General features: G+C 48.9%; 1 protein-coding gene and 2 long non-coding RNA genes across 3 annotated transcripts in view; 1 reads left to right on the forward strand and 2 right to left on the reverse strand.

Annotated features, from left to right (window-relative positions):
* The window catches only part of LOC149435690 (uncharacterized), a 262,780-nt gene that overhangs the window by 43,723 nt on the left and 198,942 nt on the right, over positions 1–20,115 (forward strand). The gene's annotated exons all lie outside the window — the stretch shown is intronic.
* The window catches only part of LOC149435691 (uncharacterized), an 82,111-nt gene that overhangs the window by 22,973 nt on the left and 39,023 nt on the right, over positions 1–20,115 (reverse strand). The window lies entirely within an intron of this gene.
* LOC149435692 (transient receptor potential cation channel subfamily M member 2-like) overlaps positions 1–20,115 on the reverse strand; it is a 62,398-nt gene that overhangs the window by 2,966 nt on the left and 39,317 nt on the right. The window contains exon 10 of the mRNA XM_089662484.1: positions 19,729–19,831. Within this exon, the coding sequence (XP_089518610.1) occupies positions 19,729–19,831 (103 nt within the window). The remainder of the gene's footprint in view (positions 1–19,728; positions 19,832–20,115) is intronic.

Below are 20,115 nucleotides of genomic sequence, written 5' to 3' on the forward strand. Positions count from 1 at the left end.
CAAAAAACAAAAACTGCACAGGCAATCAAATACCACCAAAAGAAAGCTCAATTTCTGGGGAAAAAAAGGATGTAAATTTCATTTATGTACAGCATTGCATGACCGCGCAATTGTTAGTTAAACTAGCGCAGCGCTGTATAGGAAAAAAATGGCGTAAATTGCAGTGTTTATACCATAGTTTGTAGACGCTATAACTTTCACACAAAGCAATCAATATCGACTTATTGGGATTTTTTTACCAAAAACATGTAGCAGAATACATTTTGGCCTAAATTTATAACTAACTTTGAGTTTACTATATATTTTTTATAGCTGAAAGTAAAAAATATTGTTTTTCTTCAAAGTTTTTGGCCTTTTTTTGTTTATAGCGTGAAAAAAAAAAACGCACAGGTGATCAAATACCACCGAAAGAAAGCTCTATTTGTGTGAAAAAAAGGATGTAAATTTTGTTTGGGTGCAGCGTTGCATGACCGCGCAATTATCAGTTGAATTAGTGCAGCACCGAGTAGCAAAAAGAGGCGTGGTCATTAAGGGGGGTAAATCCTCTGGAGGTCAAGTGGTTAAAACTGCGCACATAATAACTACACAGGCTCTGTGGCTGATTGAGGTGGTAATTAAACTTACTTGGTGCCTTATCTGCATTAACCTCCCTAGCAGTCTGATTATGTCCATATTTCTGTGCTCAAAGCGGTACATTTTTTTGCATGGAAATATGTTGTTTTTGTTTATTGTCGGCCTGTAATTTTTAGGAATAACTCACTGAAATCTGTCCGAACAAGAGTCTAGTAAACATCCCGGGTATGATAAAATTTGAAACAAAAAATCATAAATTATAATATAATAAATAATCATAAAAAATAATAATATAATAATAATAAATTTAATTCAATAATATAATCAAACCAAAAACACTGAAATGTGAAATATAGCGCCAAGTTCGCACATCACTGAGCAAAGTCACAGAATCGTTTTCAGTGTCTGATGATGAATTTCCCCCACGAATCATTATCACTCAATTCTGCAAGTGGTTCTGATTTACTATCGCTGTTCTCTAGCCGGTCTAAAACCGCTTTTGACCTAAAGGGACGCTTTTTGGACGCCATGGACGTTTCTCAGTTTCCAGGCAGAAAGAACAGTAAAAATGCAGGCAGGGCGCCGGACAAAGCACTCGGGACAAAATGTATGTGAAATGGTTTGATACAGGAATGTTATACTATGTGATTTTAGTGTATTTAGTGAATGTCACTTTTAACATTTTTCCGAATTTTCCGCCAGTTCCATCCTCCGTATGTCCCGATGTCGCACGGAACGGAACCCGGAAGACGGATGCCGGCATTGGCCGGAGGAGATGGCCGGGGACACTGCAGGGGGGACATCGCGGGAGCGAAGGACAAGGTAAGTACTGGAGGGATCCCAGAGCAATGCTGTAGTGTATTCCCGAGTGTAACTTGGGGGGGGGGTTACCGCTTTTGGTACTGAATGTTAACCCCGAGCTACACTCAGAAATACCGCCAGGGGGGTTAAATTAGTCTCAGAACCTGTGTAATTATATATGTTCGGTTTTAAAGGGATGAGGAGGCAACCCTAACTAGGGAACATAGAGGGAAAGTAGCAGAAGCAGAGGAAGATGGTTGCCATGGGTAACAGAACTGTAGGGGGATCCTTAAAATCAGGGTTAGTGTGGTAATGATGCAGGGTACTGGTATACAGGAGGGAAGGAACACTCACTAGCAGCTATAGTTGAGGAAGGAGGAAGGGATTCTTGGTGTATAGAGGCAGATCTGAATTTGGTGTGAATAAACTGAAACTGGGAATATTATCTCTGACCAGACTTGGAGCAGAGGCTGAACAAAGTTTGGTTCATATCTCCCTTGTCTGAGTAGAAAGAGCACATCAGTAATACAATCTAACATCACCTGCTGGGAACAAGCTGAGTACAAAGAAGTAAGTTGTGTCATCTTCCAACAACCACACCAAAGACTCAACCTCTGGCACACTAAGGAGTGAAAACATCATGGCCAGGGATGGACTGACAACTCATGGGGCCCCCGGGCAATAGGGAATCATGGGGCCCCTGTGTCCTCGCCCACACTCAAACCACACCCAAAAAAGCCTATGAAAGGTACCAGGGGCATCTCATGGGGTCCCCTACTGACCCCGGGCCCTCAGGCAGTGCCCGAGTTCCCAAATGGTCAGTCTGCCCTTGATCATGGCCATTAGATGTTAACATACAAAGCTAATTCAGAACAAATCTGAACCAAAGGCTTTACTTCTCTAAATGAACATCTGCCCTGATCAACTAAGATATGTGCTACCAAAATGCAATCCAGCAAATTCAGGCAGCAAAGGTCTTTATTCCCTAATGCCAATTCCACACAACCGATAGCCTTCCCTAGAAGCATCTCAACATAAAGGACAGCAAATACTCAGAGCAAATTCTTTCCAGTTCCCAAGTTGATCTGGTCGTTAGTGGGCGCCTGTGTTATGTCAGCAGCAAGGATGGCCAAATCTGTAGCTACACTCAGGAAACTAGGACCAAACTATATACAGAAAAGTAAAGGTATTAATAGCAAAACAAAACACATGCAAACACCAACAAAACAGCAAACATCAAGATATAAGTGAACCATAAAGCAAGTGACAAAATGCTTAACTAGCAACCTAACAGAGTAACTAAAGCCTAACAAACTACCTATATACAATATGTACAAAACGAGGAGCACTGGTAACCAGAGTAAACTGGAGAGGCAGGGAACAGATGGGAAGGGGGAACCAAGATTGGGATCAGGAACACAGAGAGCAGCAAGGCCTAGGATACAAGGCAGGAGCCAGGGGCGGACTGACAACTCATGCCCCATCGTTGGTATCAGTGGGGTGGGGGGAAATAGTGCCCCATTGTTGGTGTCAGTGGGGGTGGGGAGGAATAGTGCCCCATCATTGGTGTCAGTGGGAGGAATAGTGCCCCATCATTGGTGTCAGTGGGAGGAATAGTGCCCCATCATTGGTGTCAGTGGGAGGAATAGTGCCCCATCATTGGTATCAGTGAGAGGAATAGTGCCCCATCATTGGTGTCAGTGGGAGGAATAGTGCCCCATCATTGGTATCAGTGAGAGGAATAGTGCCCCATCATTGGTGTCAGTGGGAGGAATAGTGCCCCATCATTGGTATCAGTGAGAGGAATAGTGCCCCATCATTGGTGTCAGTGGGAGGAATAGTGCCCCATCATTGGTATCAGTGGGAGGAATAGTGCCCCATCATTGGTATCAGTAGGAGGAATAGTGCCCCATCATTGGTATCAGTGGGAGGAATAGTGCCCCATCGTTGGTGTCAGTGGGAGGAATAATGCCCCATCGTTGGTGTCAGTGGGAGGAATAGTGCCCCATTATTAATATCAGTGACACCAATGATGGGGCACTATTCCTCCCACTGACACCAATTACACTTGCTGACCCCTGTTCCAGTATGGTGCTGCTGCAGCCAGCATATGTGGTTGCAGCACCACCTCTGCAATGCTCACTTACCGGCCGCTCCCTCACTCGATCCTGTTTCCTTATAGACAGTAAGTTGTAATGAATAGGACCCTCATAGCTCCTGTTTCCTAATAGACAGTAAGTTGTAGTGAGTAGGACCCTCATAGCTCCTGTTTTGCATTAGACTGCATGCTGTAATGAGAATGAACCTTATACCTACAGTTCTTCATTAGATGTAATCTGTAATGGTCGGGACCCTCATACCTCCTGTTCTCTACTAGATGTAACCTGTAATGGTCGGGACCCTCATAGCTCCTGTTCCCTATTAGATGTAACCTGTAATGATCGGGACCCTCATACCTCCTGTTCTCTATTAGATGTAAGCTGTAGTGATCGGGACCCTCATACCTCCTGTTCCCTATTAGATGTAACCTGTATTGATCGGGACCCTCATACCTCCTGTTCTCTATTAGATGTAACCTGTGATGATCGGGACCCTCATACCTCCTGTTCCCTATTAGATGTAACCTGTAATGATCGGGACCCTCATACCTCCTGTTCTCTATTAGATGTAATCTGTAATGATCGGGACCCTCATACCTCCTGTTCTCTATTAGATGTAACCTGTAATGATCGGGACCCTCATACCTCCTGTTCCCTATTAGATGTAATCTGTAATGATCGGGACTAGAGATGAGCGAATCGAACTTGGCGAAGTGGAATTCGTTTCGAATATTAGGAAACATTTATCCTAAAATGGCGGCGACATGTGTGGCGACGGAGCGGGGATCTCTGGGAAGGCGCGCAGACAAGGCGCGCTGACCCATAATGCATTCATTCATGACATGTGATCGCATTAGCCAATCAGCAGCCAGCCAGCCAGCCAGCACTGTGTAATGGTGGAGCTATAAATTGCGGCCATCTTACAATTCTCCATTTGCATCCGGTCATTCAAGAGAGACAGACCTCTCTGTATTAGGGACAGAGTTAGGGCCACAGATACTTTAGGGACACAGAATCGTTACTTAGGGACACAGAATTGTAACTCAGGGACACAGAACTGTAACTCAGGGACACAGAACTGTAACTCAGGGACACAGAATTGTAACTCAGGGACACAGAAATGTAACTCAGGGACACAGAACTGTAACTCAGGGACACAGAACTGTTACTCAGGGACACAAAACTGTAACTCAGGGACACAGAACTGTAACTCAGGGACACAGAACTGTTACTCAGGGACACAGAACTGTAACTCAGGGACACAGAATTGTACCTCAGAGGCACAGAACTGTAACTCAGGGACACAGAACTGTAACTCAGGGACACAGAACTGTTACTCAGGGACACAGAACTGTAACTCAGGGACACAGAACTGTTACTCAGGGACACAGAACTGTAACTCAGGGACACAGAACTGTTACTCAGGGACACAGAACTGTAACTCAGGGACACAAAACTGTTACTCAGGGACACAGAACTGTAACTCAGGGACACAGAACTGTTACTCAGGGACACAGAACTGTTACTCAGGGACAGACACAGAATTGTTACTGAGGGACACAGAATTGTTACTCAGGGACAGACACAGAATTGTTACTGAGGGACACAGAATTGTTACTCAGGCACACAGAACTGTTACTCAGGGACACAGAACTGTTACTCAGGGACAGACACAGAATTGTTACTGAGGGACACAGAATTGTTACTGAGGGACACAGAATTGTTACTGAGGGACACAGAATTGTTACTCAGGGACAGACACAGAATTGTTACTAAGGGACACAGAACTGTTACTCAGGGACACAGAACTGTTACTCAGGGACAGACACAGAATTGTTACTGAGGGACACAGAATTGTTACTGAGGGACACAGAATTGTTACTCAGGGACAGACACATAATTGTTACTGAGGGACACAGAACTGTTACTCAGGGACACAGAACTGTTACTCAGGGCACAGAACTGTTACTCAGGGACACAGAATCGTTACTCAGGGACACAGAATTGTTACTCAGGGACAGACACAGAATTGTTACTGAGGGACACAGAATTGTTACTGAGGGCCACAGAACTGTTACTCAGGGACACCGAACTGTTACTCAGGGACACAGAACTGTTACTCAGGGACAGACACAGAATTGTTACTGAGGGACACAGAATTGTTACTGAGGGACACAGAATTGTTACTCAGGGACAGACACAGAATTGTTACTGAGGGACACAGAACTGTTACTCAGGGACACAGAACTGTTACTCAGGGACACAGAACTGTTACTCAGGGACACAGAACTGTTACTCAGGGACAGACACAGAATTGTTACTGAGGGACACAGAATTGTTACTGAGGGACACAGAATTGTTACTGAGGGACACAGAATTTTTACTGAGGGACAGACACAGAATTGTTACTGAGGGACACAGAACTGTTACTCAGGGACACAGAATCGTTACTCAGGGACACAGAATTGTTACTCAGGGACAGACACATAATTATTACTGAGGGACACAGAATTGTTACTCAGGGACACAGAACTGTTACTCAGGGACACAGAACTGTTACTCAGGGACAGACACAGAATTGTTACTGACGGACACAGAATTGTTACTGAGGGACACAGAATTGTTACTCAGGGACAGACACAGAATTGTTACTGAGGGACACAGAACTGTTACTCAGGGACACAGAACTGTTACTCAGGGACACAGAACTGTAACTCAGGGACACAGAACTGTTACTCAGGGACAAAGAACTGTAACTCAGGGACACAGAACTGTTACTCAGGGACACAGAATTGTTACTGAGGGACACAGAATTGTTACTCAGGGACACAGAATTGTTACTCAGGGACACAGAATTGTTACTCAGGGACACAGAACTGTTACTCAGGGACAGACACAGAATTGTTACTGAGGGACACAGAATTGTTACTGAGGGACACAGAATTGTTACTCAGGGACAGACACAGAATTGTTACTGAAGGACACAGAACTGTTACTCAGGGACACAGAACTGTTACTCAGGGACACAGAACTGTTACTCAGGGACAGACATAGAATTGTTACTGAGGGACACAGAATTGTTACTGAGGGACACAGAACTGTTACTGAGGGACACAGAATTGTTAATCAGGGACAGACACAGAATTGTTACTGAGGGACACAGAACTGTTACTCAGGGACACAGAACTGTTACTCAGGGACACAGAACTGTTACTCAGGGACAGACACAGAATTGTTACTGAGGGACACAGAATTGTTACTGAGGGACACAGAATTGTTACTCAGGGACAGACACAGAATTGTTACTCAGGGAAACAGAACTGTTACTCAGGGACACAGAACTGTTACTCAGGGACACAGAATTGTTACTCAGGGACAGACACAGAATTGTTACTGAGGGACACAGAATTGTTACTGAGGGACACAGAATTGTTACTCAGGGACACAGAACTGTTACTCAGGGACAGACACAGAATTGTTACTGAGGGACACAGAATTGTTACTGAGGGACACAGAATTGTTACTGAGGGACACAGAATTGTTACTCAGGGACAGACCCAGAATTGTTACTGAGGGACACAGAACTGTTACTCAGGGACACAGAACTGTTACTCAGGGACACAGAACTGTTACTCAGGGACAGACACAGAACTGTTACTGAGGGACACAGAATTGTTACTGAGGGACACAGAATTGTTACTCAGGGACACAGAACTGTTACACAGGGACACAGAACTGTTACTCAGGGACAGACACAGAATTGTTACTGAGGGACACAGAATTGTTAATGAGGGACACAGAATTGTTACTCAGGGACACAGAACTGTTACTCAGGGACACAGAACTGTTACTCAGGGACAGACACAGAATTGTTACTGAGGGACACAGAATTGTTACTGAGGGACACAGAATTGTTACTCAGGGACAGACACAGAATTGTTACTGAGGGACACAGAACTGTTACTCAGGGACACAGAATTGTTACTCAGGGACACAGAACTGTTACTCAGGGACACAGAACTGTTACTCAGGGACACAGAACTGTTACTCAGGGACAGACACAGAATTGTTACTCAGGGACACAGAATTGTTACTGAGGGACACAGAATTGTTACTCAGGGACACAGAATTGTTACTGAGGGACACAGAATTGTTACTGAGGGACACAGAACTGTTACTCAGGGACACAGAATTGTTACTCAGGGACACAGAATCGTTACTCAGGGACACAGAATTGTTACTCAGGGACAGACACAGAATTGTTACTCAGGGACACAGAATTGTTACTCAGGGACAGACACAGAATTGTTACTCAGGGACACAGAATTGTTACTGAGGGACACAGAATCGTTACTCAGGGACACAGAATCGTTGAATTAAAGAGTATGTCAGACAACACGCAGAGGAGTGGCAGAGGAGGCAATGTTTTAGGAGCGAGCAGACGTGGCAGCAGAGGAAGGGGTCGAGGCAGCACTAGTCGCAGCCAGAGGCCAGTGCTCCCGGTGTCATCCAGCGGTCGTGTCTCCACCGACAACCCTACCGTCATCGATTGGTTGGCTCGGTCGTCTTCCTCTTCCCAGGTCACCTCTGACACCTACAGCCAACGGTCGGTGTGTACGTCAGACACAACCGTTAGTTGGCATGGCCCGGGAGCAAGCCCACTGAAATCACGTGTCCTCTACCTGCCCCTGTCCTTTGCTGTTCCCTCACCAAGCGAAGTATCGCATGCTGTGGGCTCAGCCCCACTGTACAGTGAGGAAGAGCTAACAGAGGGCGGTCAGGAACGGGGGGAGACATCCGCCTCTTCAGCAGCCAGGCGAAGAAGTACTGGCGAGGAGAGTGGCTCGGTAGCCGGTCTAGAGACAGGTCTGTCTCCTGACCCACACGCAGCCGAGGGGGCTAGTAGTGAGGCGGAGACCCTAGTTGATGATGAGGAGGCTGATCGCACTTGGCAGCCTCGTCGTCATCAGGCAATTTCTTCCGCATCATCAGGAGAAGAGGGTGCCAGCTTGGCAGCGAGCAAAAGAGTCGGTGGGTTGCCCAGGAGGCAGCAGGGTCGCAGCAGTGTCAGTGGAGGCAAACGGCCACGGAGTAGAGCACCAGCTCCACTGCAGCCTACCACCACGGCCAGTAGTGGTGCCGGTGTGCACGGAGGAAGTAGCAGTCAGCCAGTGAGGAGTAGCGGGGGCAAAGTTTCCTACTCGGCGGTGTGGCAATTTTTCGTCAAGCCGCCCGAGGAAGTAAACGTAGCCGTATGTCGACTATGTGGCCAGAAAGTCAAGCGTGGCCAGGGGGCCCATGTTGGGACTACAGCGTTGCGTCAGCATATGCAGCGTCGCCATTTGGTGGCCTGGGAAAACCGTGATAAAGATACGGCGGTTCTGCCTGCCCCAGCCCCCGCTCCATCACCCGCTCCGTTACTTGCTCCGTCACCCGACGTCAATCGCCCTCTATCAGCCAGTCAAGGCTCCAACACCTCTGCTGAGGGGAGTTGTCGCTCGTTGGCATCTTCCGCTTGTTCAGATGCTCCTTCTCCTGCTACTCCTCTTCACGGATTCCGTCAGCAGTCTTTCTTGGAATCCGTTTCCAAGAGACAACAGTTTGCGAGCACGCACCCGACGGTGCAGAAGCCGAACGTCCTCCTGTCCAAGTTGCTGGTGCTGCAGTCCCTCCCTTTCCAAGTGGTGGACTCAGCACCTTTCCGAGAAATGATGGCTTGTGCCGCGCCGCGGTGGAGAGTGCCAAGCCGTCATTTCTTCGCCAAAAAGGCAGTGCCAGCCCTGCATTCACATGTAGAAGAGATGGTGGGCCAGTCTTTGAGCATGTCGGTCTCTGCCAAAGTGCACGGCAGCGCCGACGTGTGGAGCTGTAACTACGGTCAGGGACAGTACATGTCATTTACGGCCCACTGGACGAACGTGGTGCCGGCACAGCCGCACCAGCAACTTGGACAGGTCACGACGCTTTTGCCTCCACGTTTGCACGTCCTTGGTCCAGCAAACATGTCCGCCTCTACCACCTCTTCTTCCTTCGTGTCCTCAGCCGCCACCCCCGTGCCAAGTCCCATTACCCGACCGGCATATCACATGTGCAGGGCGCAACGGTGTCACGCTGTGCTGCACCTGGTATGCCTTGGCGAACGTAGTCACACAGGGGAGGAACTTCTGAGTGTAATGAACAGAGAAATCGACAGATGGCTGTCTCCGCGCAAACTGAAAATCGGAACCATGTTGACCGACAACGGAAAGAACATGGTGTCTGCTCTGCGTCAAGGAAGGTTGTGCCATGCACCATGCATGGCTCACGTGTTCAATCTGGTTGTCAAGCGGTTCCTAAAATCCACCATCCCACTGCAAGACATCCTTAAAATGTCACGTAAACTTTGCATGCATTTCAGCCATTCCTACACCGCAAAGCACACCCTCCTTGAGCTGCAGCGGCAGAACGGAATTCCACAGCATCGCCTGATCTGCGACGTTGCAACAAGGTGGAATTCAACACTACACATGTTAGACCGCCTTTCCGAACAGCAAAAGGCCATCACCGATTTCCTGATGTTACAAGCGGATAAAGGTACTCCCCTGTGTAACTTCGATGTCAGCCATTGGCAGCTCATGCGTGACACCTGCCGCTTGCTCAGGCCCTTTGAGGAGGCCACGCTATTCGGCAGGACTATGGGATGAACGACGTCATTCCTCTGTTGCACGTCCTGGAACAAATGCTGTTAACAATGGCTGGTCAGGGTGCGGTAGACGTGGCGCACAGATCTCAACGCCACATGACCCCTGTGGGGGCAGGACAGGAAGAAGAGGAGGAGGTAGAGGAGGACATTGGTGCTCAGGAATTATTGAGTGAAATGGGTGGTTTTTCCACTCAGCGGACAGGAGTGGAGGAGCAGGAGCATCTGGTAGAGGAGGAGGAGGAGACAGAGGACCCAGACGCACCGTGGCAGTATGCTGTGGAGATGGAGGCAGGGAGTCCCTCGCATTCCTTGGCACAAATGGCCCATAGCATGCTCGCTTGCTTGCGTAGCGACAGCCGAATAATAACCATCAGACAGAGGGATGACTTTTGGCTGTCCACCTTGTTGGACCCTCGCTACCGTTCAAAAATGGTGGCCTTTTTCACACCTGCTGAGAGGGAGGCCAAAATAACGTACTATAAAAACCACCTATGTAGTCAGTTGGTCTCTGCCTTTCTGCGCCAACGTCCATCCTCAGACACTGTGGGCCCTGTGCGCTCGCGTTCCGCTGCCATGGCAGCAGGGGAGGGGTGGGGTGGTAGGAGCAGTGGCAGCTCCACCAGCAGTGGCTGCCTCAGTCTGCAGTCGATGATGAGTAGCTTTCTTCACCAGCGCAGTGAGGAAACTACTAACCAGCCGCAGCAGCATCAGGTGGACCTGGAGCAGGACCTCAAACAACAGGCTTGGGCCTACTTGGACAGCACCCTGCCAACCGAGGTAGACAATCCCCTTGACTACTGGGCAACGAAACTTGACCTTTGGCCCCAACTAGCTGAATTTGCCCTTGAAAGGCTGTCATGCCCGGCCAGTAGCGTGGCATCGGAGCGCGTGTTTAGTGCGGCAGGAGGTATTGTAACTCCGCGGAGGACACGACTGTCCACCCAAAGTGTGGAGAGACTCACGTTTGTGAAAATGAATCAGGCGTGGATTAGTCTGGATTTCAAACCACCAGTTCCTGACACAACTGACTAAATCCGCCATGAATCATACCCCAAACATGTTATTAGGGACAAATAGGCCGCTGTCTTTACAACTTTATAATTCCATGCAGTATATAGCCCTATCGGCCACTTTCTGGCATCCAGTTGCTGTAGCCCCCATCACCACACCGTGCCACGGGCCCCTGTACCGCCTTCTCATACTGCTGCCAGATCCATCCTCTGCCATGTGCGTCTTTGTCGTCTGCTCACGCTGCTGGGTTCCAGTTTTAAACCTAGGCCTGTGTATGGCTTCCGAATACTGCTGCCTCCACCGCCACCCTGCGCCATGTGCCTCTGTCGTCTGCTCACGCTGCTGACGGCTTCCGCTTTTTAAACTAGTCCTGTGTATGTCTTCCGAATACTGCTGCCTCTACCGCCACCCTGCGCCTTGTGCCACTTTCAGGTCTCCTTACACTGTTGGTGGGTTCCATTTTGTGATAGGGTGCTGTATGGCCTTCCATTGCTGCTGCCTCCACCGCCACCCTGCGCCATGTGCCTCTGTCGTCTGCTCACGCTGCTGACGGCTTCCGCTTTTTAACCGAGGCCTGTGTTTGGCTTCCGAATACTGCTGCATCCACCGCCACCCTGCGCCATGTGCCTCTGTCGTCTGATCACGCTGCTGACTGCTTCCGCTTTTTAACCGAGGCCTGTGTTTGGCTTCCGAATACTGCTGCCTCCACCGCCACCCTGCGCCATGTGCCACTTTCAGGTCTCCTTACACTGTTGATGGGTTCCATTTTGTGATAGGGTGCTGTATGGCCTTCCATTGCTGCTGCCTCCACCGCCACCCTGCGCCATGTGCCTCTGTCGTCTGCACACACTGCTGACGGCTTCCGCTTTTTAACCGAGGCCTGTGTTTGGCTTCCGAATACTGCTGCATCCACCGCCACCCTGCGCCATGTGTCTCTGTCGTCTGCTCACGCTGCTGACGGCTTCCGCTTTTTAACCTAGGCCTGTGTATGGCTTCCGAATACTGCTGCCTCCACCGCCACCCTGCGCCATGTGCCTCTGTCGTCTGATCACGCTGCTGACGGCTTCCGCTTTTTAAACTAGTCCTGTGTATGTCTTCCGAATACTGCTGCCTCCACCGCCACCCTGCGCCATGTGCCACTTTCAGGTCTCCTTACACTGTTGGTGGGTTCCATTTTGTGATAGGGTGCTGTATGGCCTTCCATTGCTGCTGCCTCCACCGCCACCCTGCGCCATGTGCCTCTGTCGTCTGCTCACGCTGCTGACGGCTTCCGCTTTTTAACCGAGGCCTGTGTTTGGCTTCCGAATACTGCTGCATCCACCGCCACCCTGCGCCATGTGTCTCTTTCGTCTGCTCACGCTGCTGACGGCTTCCGCTTTTTAACCTAGGCCTGTGTATGGCTTCCGAATACTGCTGCATCCGGCGCCACCCTGCGCCATGTGTCTCTGTCGTCTGCTCACGCTGCTGACGGCTTCCGCTTTTTAACCTAGGCCTGTGTATGGCCTTCAATTGAAGCTGCTTCTGCTCCGCCACTCTGCCATTGGACTCTTGATAGTCGTCTCCCCACGCTGCTGCTGGGGGGACTTTTTAACATAGGCCTCTGTATGGCCTTCAATTTTAGCTGCTTACGCTCCGCCACTCTGCCATGGGCCCCTGTACCGCCTCCTCATGCTGCTGTCAGGCCCGTAATCTGCCATGGGCCCCCGTACCAACTCCTCATGCTGCTGCCAGGCCTGTAATCTGTCATGGGCCCCTGTACCGCCTCCTCATGCTGCTGCCAGGTCCAGAGTGTGTCATGGGTCCCTGTACGGCCTCCCATTGCTGCTGTCTCCATCGCCACACTCTGCCATGTGCCACTTTCAGGTCTCCTCACACTGCTGGTGGGTTCCATTTTGTCATAGGGTGCTGTATGGCCTCCCATTGCTGCTGCCTCCACCGCCGCACTGTGGCTCCACACTCTGGTTTTGGCCCCGTGACTGGCCAAATGAGTGAAGTGTGCGGTGATTCTAAGATCGACGGCACTCATCTGCATGTCATACTGACTGACAGTATTATTTCTCTTCCCCAGCAGACTCCAAGGGCATTTAAATTAAAGGTACAGTGTTCTGCACTAATATAAAGGCTCTCTGAAGCCTAGAAACACCCTATTTATAAGTTAAATTTGCAGCGAATATATTCGCCTCGAATCAAATTTATTTCGCGAATTCGGCGAATCAGCCGAATCGAATTTTTGAATAATTCGCTCATCTCTAGTCATTATTATGTTGTTTTCTTACTTCTATGAAGACTTTATTTATCAGATTATCATAATATGTCTGTGTCACTTTGTTTATTTTCCAGCTTCTCTATACCTTAACTAGTAACACTGGTTGGGTAGGGAATGAATCAGTATCTCATGACCTCCCTGGCAAAGGCTTCCATCCAGTTGGTTGTCCCCCTAGGGGTACTTTGCGTAAAATTGATGGCGCTATATACAGTTGTGTTCAAAATAATAGCAGTGTGTTGGAAAAAGTGAATAAAGCTGAAAATCCTTCTAATAGCTTTTATTTCCATCCACACAAATGCATTGGGAACACGACACATTCTATTCCAAATCAAAACATGAAGAAAAATAGATCAAATTTATGTTGTTCCTCTAAAAAAATTGAATAAAATGAATATTAGACGGATCAAAAAATAGCAGTGTTTGTATTCTTCTTTACAAACTCAAACATTCACTATATAAACTGAAAAAAGGTTGAAGATTTTGCTTTCCTTTGAATCCACTCTTAACTCCAAAACGCATTGACTCCTGCTGCCTTCCTCCTGGGTAAATGCTCCTTTCTCCTACCTCCACTCTTAACTCCAAAACGCATTGACTCCTGCTATATTCAGAACAAATGGTGTATTTATATTTTTGTATATGTTGATCAGCTCTCACCTTCAGCTGCACCCGTTTTACGACTGGTGTCTGTTTCCTGAGAGAATCATCCCCCACTCCTCATGTGATCTTTATCAGCTTCTAATTGGGGTGGAGTTGAATGCTCATTTGAGCATCTCCCTATAAATTTAGATCAGCTCATGGGGGAGATCTCTGATGGGGGGCACAGTCTCTGATGGGGTGCTGCTTCAGATTGAGTGCAGCTTCGAACGAGTGCATAGAAGAAGCAGTTAAACGCAGCAGTTGAACTAAAGCAGGAGAACCCAAGCAGCAGGAAGACACAACAACAGCAAGAAGCTCTACTGCATGCTGGAAGACTGTAAGCAAACACCCTGGGAAACCTCTTACATGCCTGAGACCCACTCTGTGTGCCTTTATATAATACACCCCTCTTCTCATCATATTACTACCCTCTGTTCCCAAATCTCATTTCTCTACCCCTCTGCTCCACCCCACAACCTGTACATCTCCCCCTCACTGCTATCATCTCCCTACTACTGCTCTCTTCACCTCCCCAAAATGTCTCTTCCACTCCTCCTTCTCATTTTCCTCTCCTCCGTTCCCAAAATCCATTCACTATATCCCTCTGCCCCTCCCAAACATTTGTATATCGTGTCCTCACTTCTTCCCTCACCCCTCTATGGCACCCACCACCTCCTCCTATTACTCCTCTCTCCCACTGACCCCAACACCTCCACTAGGAGTTTCTCACGCTCCTGCACATCCCGCTCCCATGCCACCTTTCTCACCCTTCTCCTCCTCCTAGCCGCGGGGGACATCTCCCCGAATCCTGGCCCTCCACCTCCCTCACCCGCTCAACACCCTCCCACCTCCACGTCCTACTGCAACCCCCGCAACTTAGTATCTGTCCCCCTGCTCCCTAAAATCTCCCCCCCGTTTTCATGTGCACTCCTGAACGCCCGTTCGGTGTGCAACAAGCTTACCGCCATCCACGACCTCTTTGTTTCCCGCTCCCTCAACCTCTTAGCGATTACGGAAACCTGGATCCAGCCCACTGATTCTACCTCCCCTGCTGCACTCTCCTACGGAGGTCTCACCTGGACCCACTCACCCAGGCCTAACGGTCGTAAAGGTGGTGGGGTTGGTCTGCTCCTGTCACCGCAGAGCACCTTCCGAGTCCTCCCAAACCCCCCCTCCCTATCCTTCTCCTCCTTTGAGGCCCACTGCCTCCGACTATTCTCCCCAACCCCCCTGAAGATTGCTGTGATATACCGGCCTCCTGGATCCATACCCCGCTTCCTGGATGACTTCTCCTCCTGGCTACCCTTCTTCCTCTCCTCTGAGCTACCCACCATAATTCTTGGGGATTTCAACATCCCTGTCAACCTCGACAACCCAGACACAGCCCGTCTCCTCCACCTAACCTCCTCCTTTGCACTTGCACAGTGCATACAATCCACCACCCACTCCGACGGAAATATCCTTGATCTTGTCTTCTCCAACCGATGCGCTCCCCACAACCTCACTAACACCCCCTTCCCTCTCTCTGACCACAACCTGATCACCTTCTCTATCTCCTCGTCCTCCAACGCCTACCCCTCCAAATGTCACACTACTACCAGCCGTAACCTCCGCAACCTTAACCCTGCCTCCCTCCACTCTGCAGCTGATCAACTCCACGACCGCATCCTCCCCCTGTCCTGCCCCGACTTGGCTTTGACCGCCTACAACAATGCGCTCTCAACAGCCCTTGACTCACTAGCGCCTTTAACCACACGCAACATCAGACCCCGACCGCTCCAGCCCTGGCAGACTGATCACACCAAAACCCTCAAACGACAAAGTCGTGCCCTAGAGCGACTATGGCGCAAAACCAAATCCAAACAAGCCTTCACCCGCTACAAATCTGCCTTCCGCACCTACACCTCCTCCCTCCATGCTGCCAAACAGGCCTACTTCTTGACCCTCATCAAGGCCCTCTCCTCCAATCCTCGCCGACTCTTCTCTGCCTTCAACTCTCTACTCTCTCCACCCCCACCTCCACCCAGCACCTCACTCACTGCCCTTGAGATTGCCAATCACTTCAAAAACAAAATTGACACAATTCGCAAGGACATTGCCGCAACTCACACGCCCTCTCAACCTGTCCCCTCTCACACAGCTACCCCCTTATCCCCCCTCCCCCTCGACATAACCCGCAGGGACTTCGTCGCTGCTCAAACTCTCTCCAACCCCCTTCACCCTCACTCAGCTACCCCCTCATCACCCCTCTCCCACGGCCCCACCACTGCTCTGACCTCCTCTTCCACCCCACCCTACATTCCTCATACTGAAGCTCCCCCAACACTCCACACCTTTGACCTTACTACCATCGAGGAAGTCTCCAAGATCCTCTCTGATGCCCGCCTCACCACCTGCCCCCTCGACCCTATCCCCTCACAACTCCTACGACCTTCCTCCTCCTCCATCCTACGCTCCCTCACCCACATCTTCAATCTCTCCCTCTCCTCAGGCACTTTCCCCTCCCCTCTGAAACATGCACACATCACCCCCATACTTAAAAAGCCCTCCCTGGACCCCAATGACCCAAACAACCTCAGACCCATCTCCCTGCTCCCATTTACATCTAAACTCCTCGAGCGCCTAGTCTACACCCGCCTATGCTCTCACCTCAACGACAACAACCTCCTCGATCCCCTACAGTCCGGCTTCCGTCCCCTACACTCCACCGAAACTGCCTTACTCAAACTCTCCAACGACCTGCTAACCGCCAAAGCTAATGGACACTATTCAGTGCTCCTACTCCTTGACCTCTCTGCGGCCTTCGACACAGTCGACCACCCCCTCCTCCTCAAAAAACTACACTCCCTCGGCCTCAGAGATTCTGCTCTCTCCTGGCTCTCATCCTACCTGTCACAACGCTCCTTCAGCGTTACCTATAATGCTACCACCTCCCCCTCACTCCCCCTCTCTGTTGGGGTCCCTCAAGGCTCTGTCCTCGGGCCCCTTCTCTTCTCCATCTATACCTCCTCCCTTGGCCAACTCATACACTCTCACGGCTTCAACTACCACCTCTATGCCGACGACACACAAATCTATCTCTCAACCCCCCACCTCACCCCCTTGGTTTCAGCCCGAATCACACACCTACTGAGCGACATATCAGACTGGATGTCGCTCCACTTCCTTAAATTGAACCTCTCCAAAACCGAGTTTCTTGTCTTCCCCCCAGCCCGGACACCACCCCCCATTGATTTCTCCGTCACATCCAACAACGCTACCATCAAACCCGCCCCGCAGGCCAGAGTACTGGGTGTCATTCTGGACTCCAACCTATCCTTCCAGCCCCAAGTCCAATCTTTAACAAACTCGTGCAGACTCCACCTCCGCAACATCGCCAAAATCCGCACGTTCCTAACCCCAGAAACCACTAAACAGCTCATCCACTCCCTCATCATATCACGACTCGACTACTGCAACTCCCTCCTCACTGGCCTGCCTCGCCGCTGGCTATCCCCTCTTCAGTCCATCCTGAACACGGCTGCCAGACTCATTCACCTTTCCAACCACTCTGTCTCCGCCACCCCCCTCTGCCAATCCCTCCACTGGCTTCCGATTGCGCAACGGATCAAATTCAAAATCCTAACGCTGACGTACAAAGCTGTCCACCATACTGCCCCGTACTACATCTCTGACCTAATATCCAAGTACCGCCCAGCACGCACACTCCGCTCCTCACAAGACCTCCTTCTCTCTAGTTCCCTGGTCTCCTCCTCCCATGCCCGCCTCCAGGACTTCTCCAGGGTGTCACCCATCCTCTGGAACTCCCTGCCCCAACCCATCAGATTATCACCTACTCTCCTCTCCTTTAGGCGCACCCTGAAAACCCATCTCTTCAGGGAAGCCTACCCCACCCCCTGCTAACTTGCCGACCTCCTCCACTCTTCCTACCACTCCATCCCCCACAGCTATCTCCTCCTGTGCCACCACCCCCTCCCTCCTAGATTGTAAGCTCGAAAGAGCAGGGCCCTCGATCCCCTCATGTTTTGCATTGTATTGGTATTGTTCTGTCACATGTTCTGTCTCCCTTTGTAATGTACAGCACTGAGCGAACTATTGGCGCTTTATAAATACTGTATAATAATAATAATAATAATAATGACTTAATGAATATTTGGTTGTATAAGCACTGTTTCTGAGAACTGCTGTACATCTGTGTTGCATGGAGTCAACCAACTTCTGGCCCCTGTGATCAGGTATTCCAGCCCAGGATGATTGGACTACATTCCACAGTTCTCCTCTATTTCTTGGTTTTGCCTCAGAAATGGTATTTTTGATGTCACCCCACAAGTTTTCTATTGGATTAAGATCCGGGGATTGGGCTGGCTACTCCATAACGTCCATCTTGTTGGTCTGGAACCAAGATGTTACATGTTTACTGGTGTGTTTGGGGTCGTTGTCTTGTTGGAACACCCATTTCAAGGGCATTTCCTCTTCAGCATAAGGCAGCATGACCTCTTCAAGTATTCTGATGTATTCAAACTGATCCATGATCCCTGGTATGCGATAAATAGGCCCAACACCGTAGTATGAGAAACATCCCAATATCATGATGCTTGCACCACCATGCTTCACTGTCTTCACAGTGTACTGTGGCTTGAATTCAGTGTTTGGGGGTCGTCTGAAAAACTGTCTCTGGCCACTAGACCCAAAAAGAACAATCTTACTTTCATCAGTCCACAAAATGTTGCGCCATTGCTCTTTGGCAAATTGTAACCTCTTCAGCACATGTCTTTTTTCCAACAGTGGGACTTTGCGGGGGCTTCTTGCAGATAGCTTGGCTTCACATAGGCGTCTTCTAATTGTAACAGTGCTCACAGGGAACTTTACACCTTCTTTTATCTTCCTGGAGCTGATTATTGGCGGAGTCCTTGCCATTTTGGCTATTCTTCTATCCACTTTATACTTTTATATACTTTATACTGTACTATACTTACTTTATCTATATACTTTTTCGCTTGCTTCCACGTCTTTCAGGTTTTGGTTGCCATTTTAAAGCATTTGCGATCATTTTAGCTGAGCAGCCGATCATTTTCTGCACTTCTTTATATGTTTTCCCCTCTCCAATCAACTTTTTAATCAAGGTACGCTGTTCTTCTGAACAATGTCTGGAACGACCCATTTTCCTCAGAATTTCAGAGAGAAATGCACTGTAACCAACATGTACAACATTTGCTGCCTTCCTTCCTAAAATAAGGGCAAAAATTGCCATCTGTTTTTCAAAGAATGAATGACCTCACTAATAGAACTTCACACTGCTATTATTTTGAACATGTCCCTTTCAATGAGTGATTCAATGACACAGAATCAGCAGCATGCATGTCATGACTGTTGGGTCTGTTGGATTTCTATTACTCTACTACACCTGCTAGTAAATTATTTGTCATGTAGAAATATCATTTCTACCAAAAACAGTGATTGATCCGGTTAGTGATGTCTGACTGCTATTATTTTGAACACAACTGTAAGTAACTGAAATAAATAAATAACTGAAAGGAAAAAAAACTGGGAAAAGATACATGTGCAAGTCCGGTGTCCGCAAAATATCTAATGGAAAGAGGAAATTTTCTCTGTAACCAAGCCTCAGAGAAATATTTTGTCTGCTGGTGTCAATCTCTGACCTTTCAGCAAAGCTTGCAGGATTGCCACATCCATCCCTTGATCTCCAACCTTCTCCTCCCGGAGGATGGTGAGCAGAGACTCCATGCAGACAATATCTTGAATCTATGGAGAAATTTGGAGACACCTATGAATATCTGCAGTGGGATTAAGCATATGTTTTAGCCAAAGACTGTCACTCTTTTAGTCACTGAGAACTACTAAAGGCATAAAACTAGAACCTGTAGGAAATGTAGCTTTTTTTTTTTTTTTTTTTAAATGTAAATATTTATTACGTTTCCAGATAAAATACATATTCCATCGTTTTCTCAAAGACATACAAAACCATTATTTATATCCCATTCTATAATATTCCCCCCCCCAACTAACTTCCCTTCCCCCCCCCCCCC

Source organism: Staurois parvus, unplaced genomic scaffold, assembly GCF_062004578.1.
Source record: "Staurois parvus isolate SC_StPar_1 unplaced genomic scaffold, SC_StPar_1.0 ptg001481l, whole genome shotgun sequence".
In the NCBI taxonomy this organism is placed as follows: domain Eukaryota; kingdom Metazoa; phylum Chordata; class Amphibia; order Anura; family Ranidae; genus Staurois; species Staurois parvus.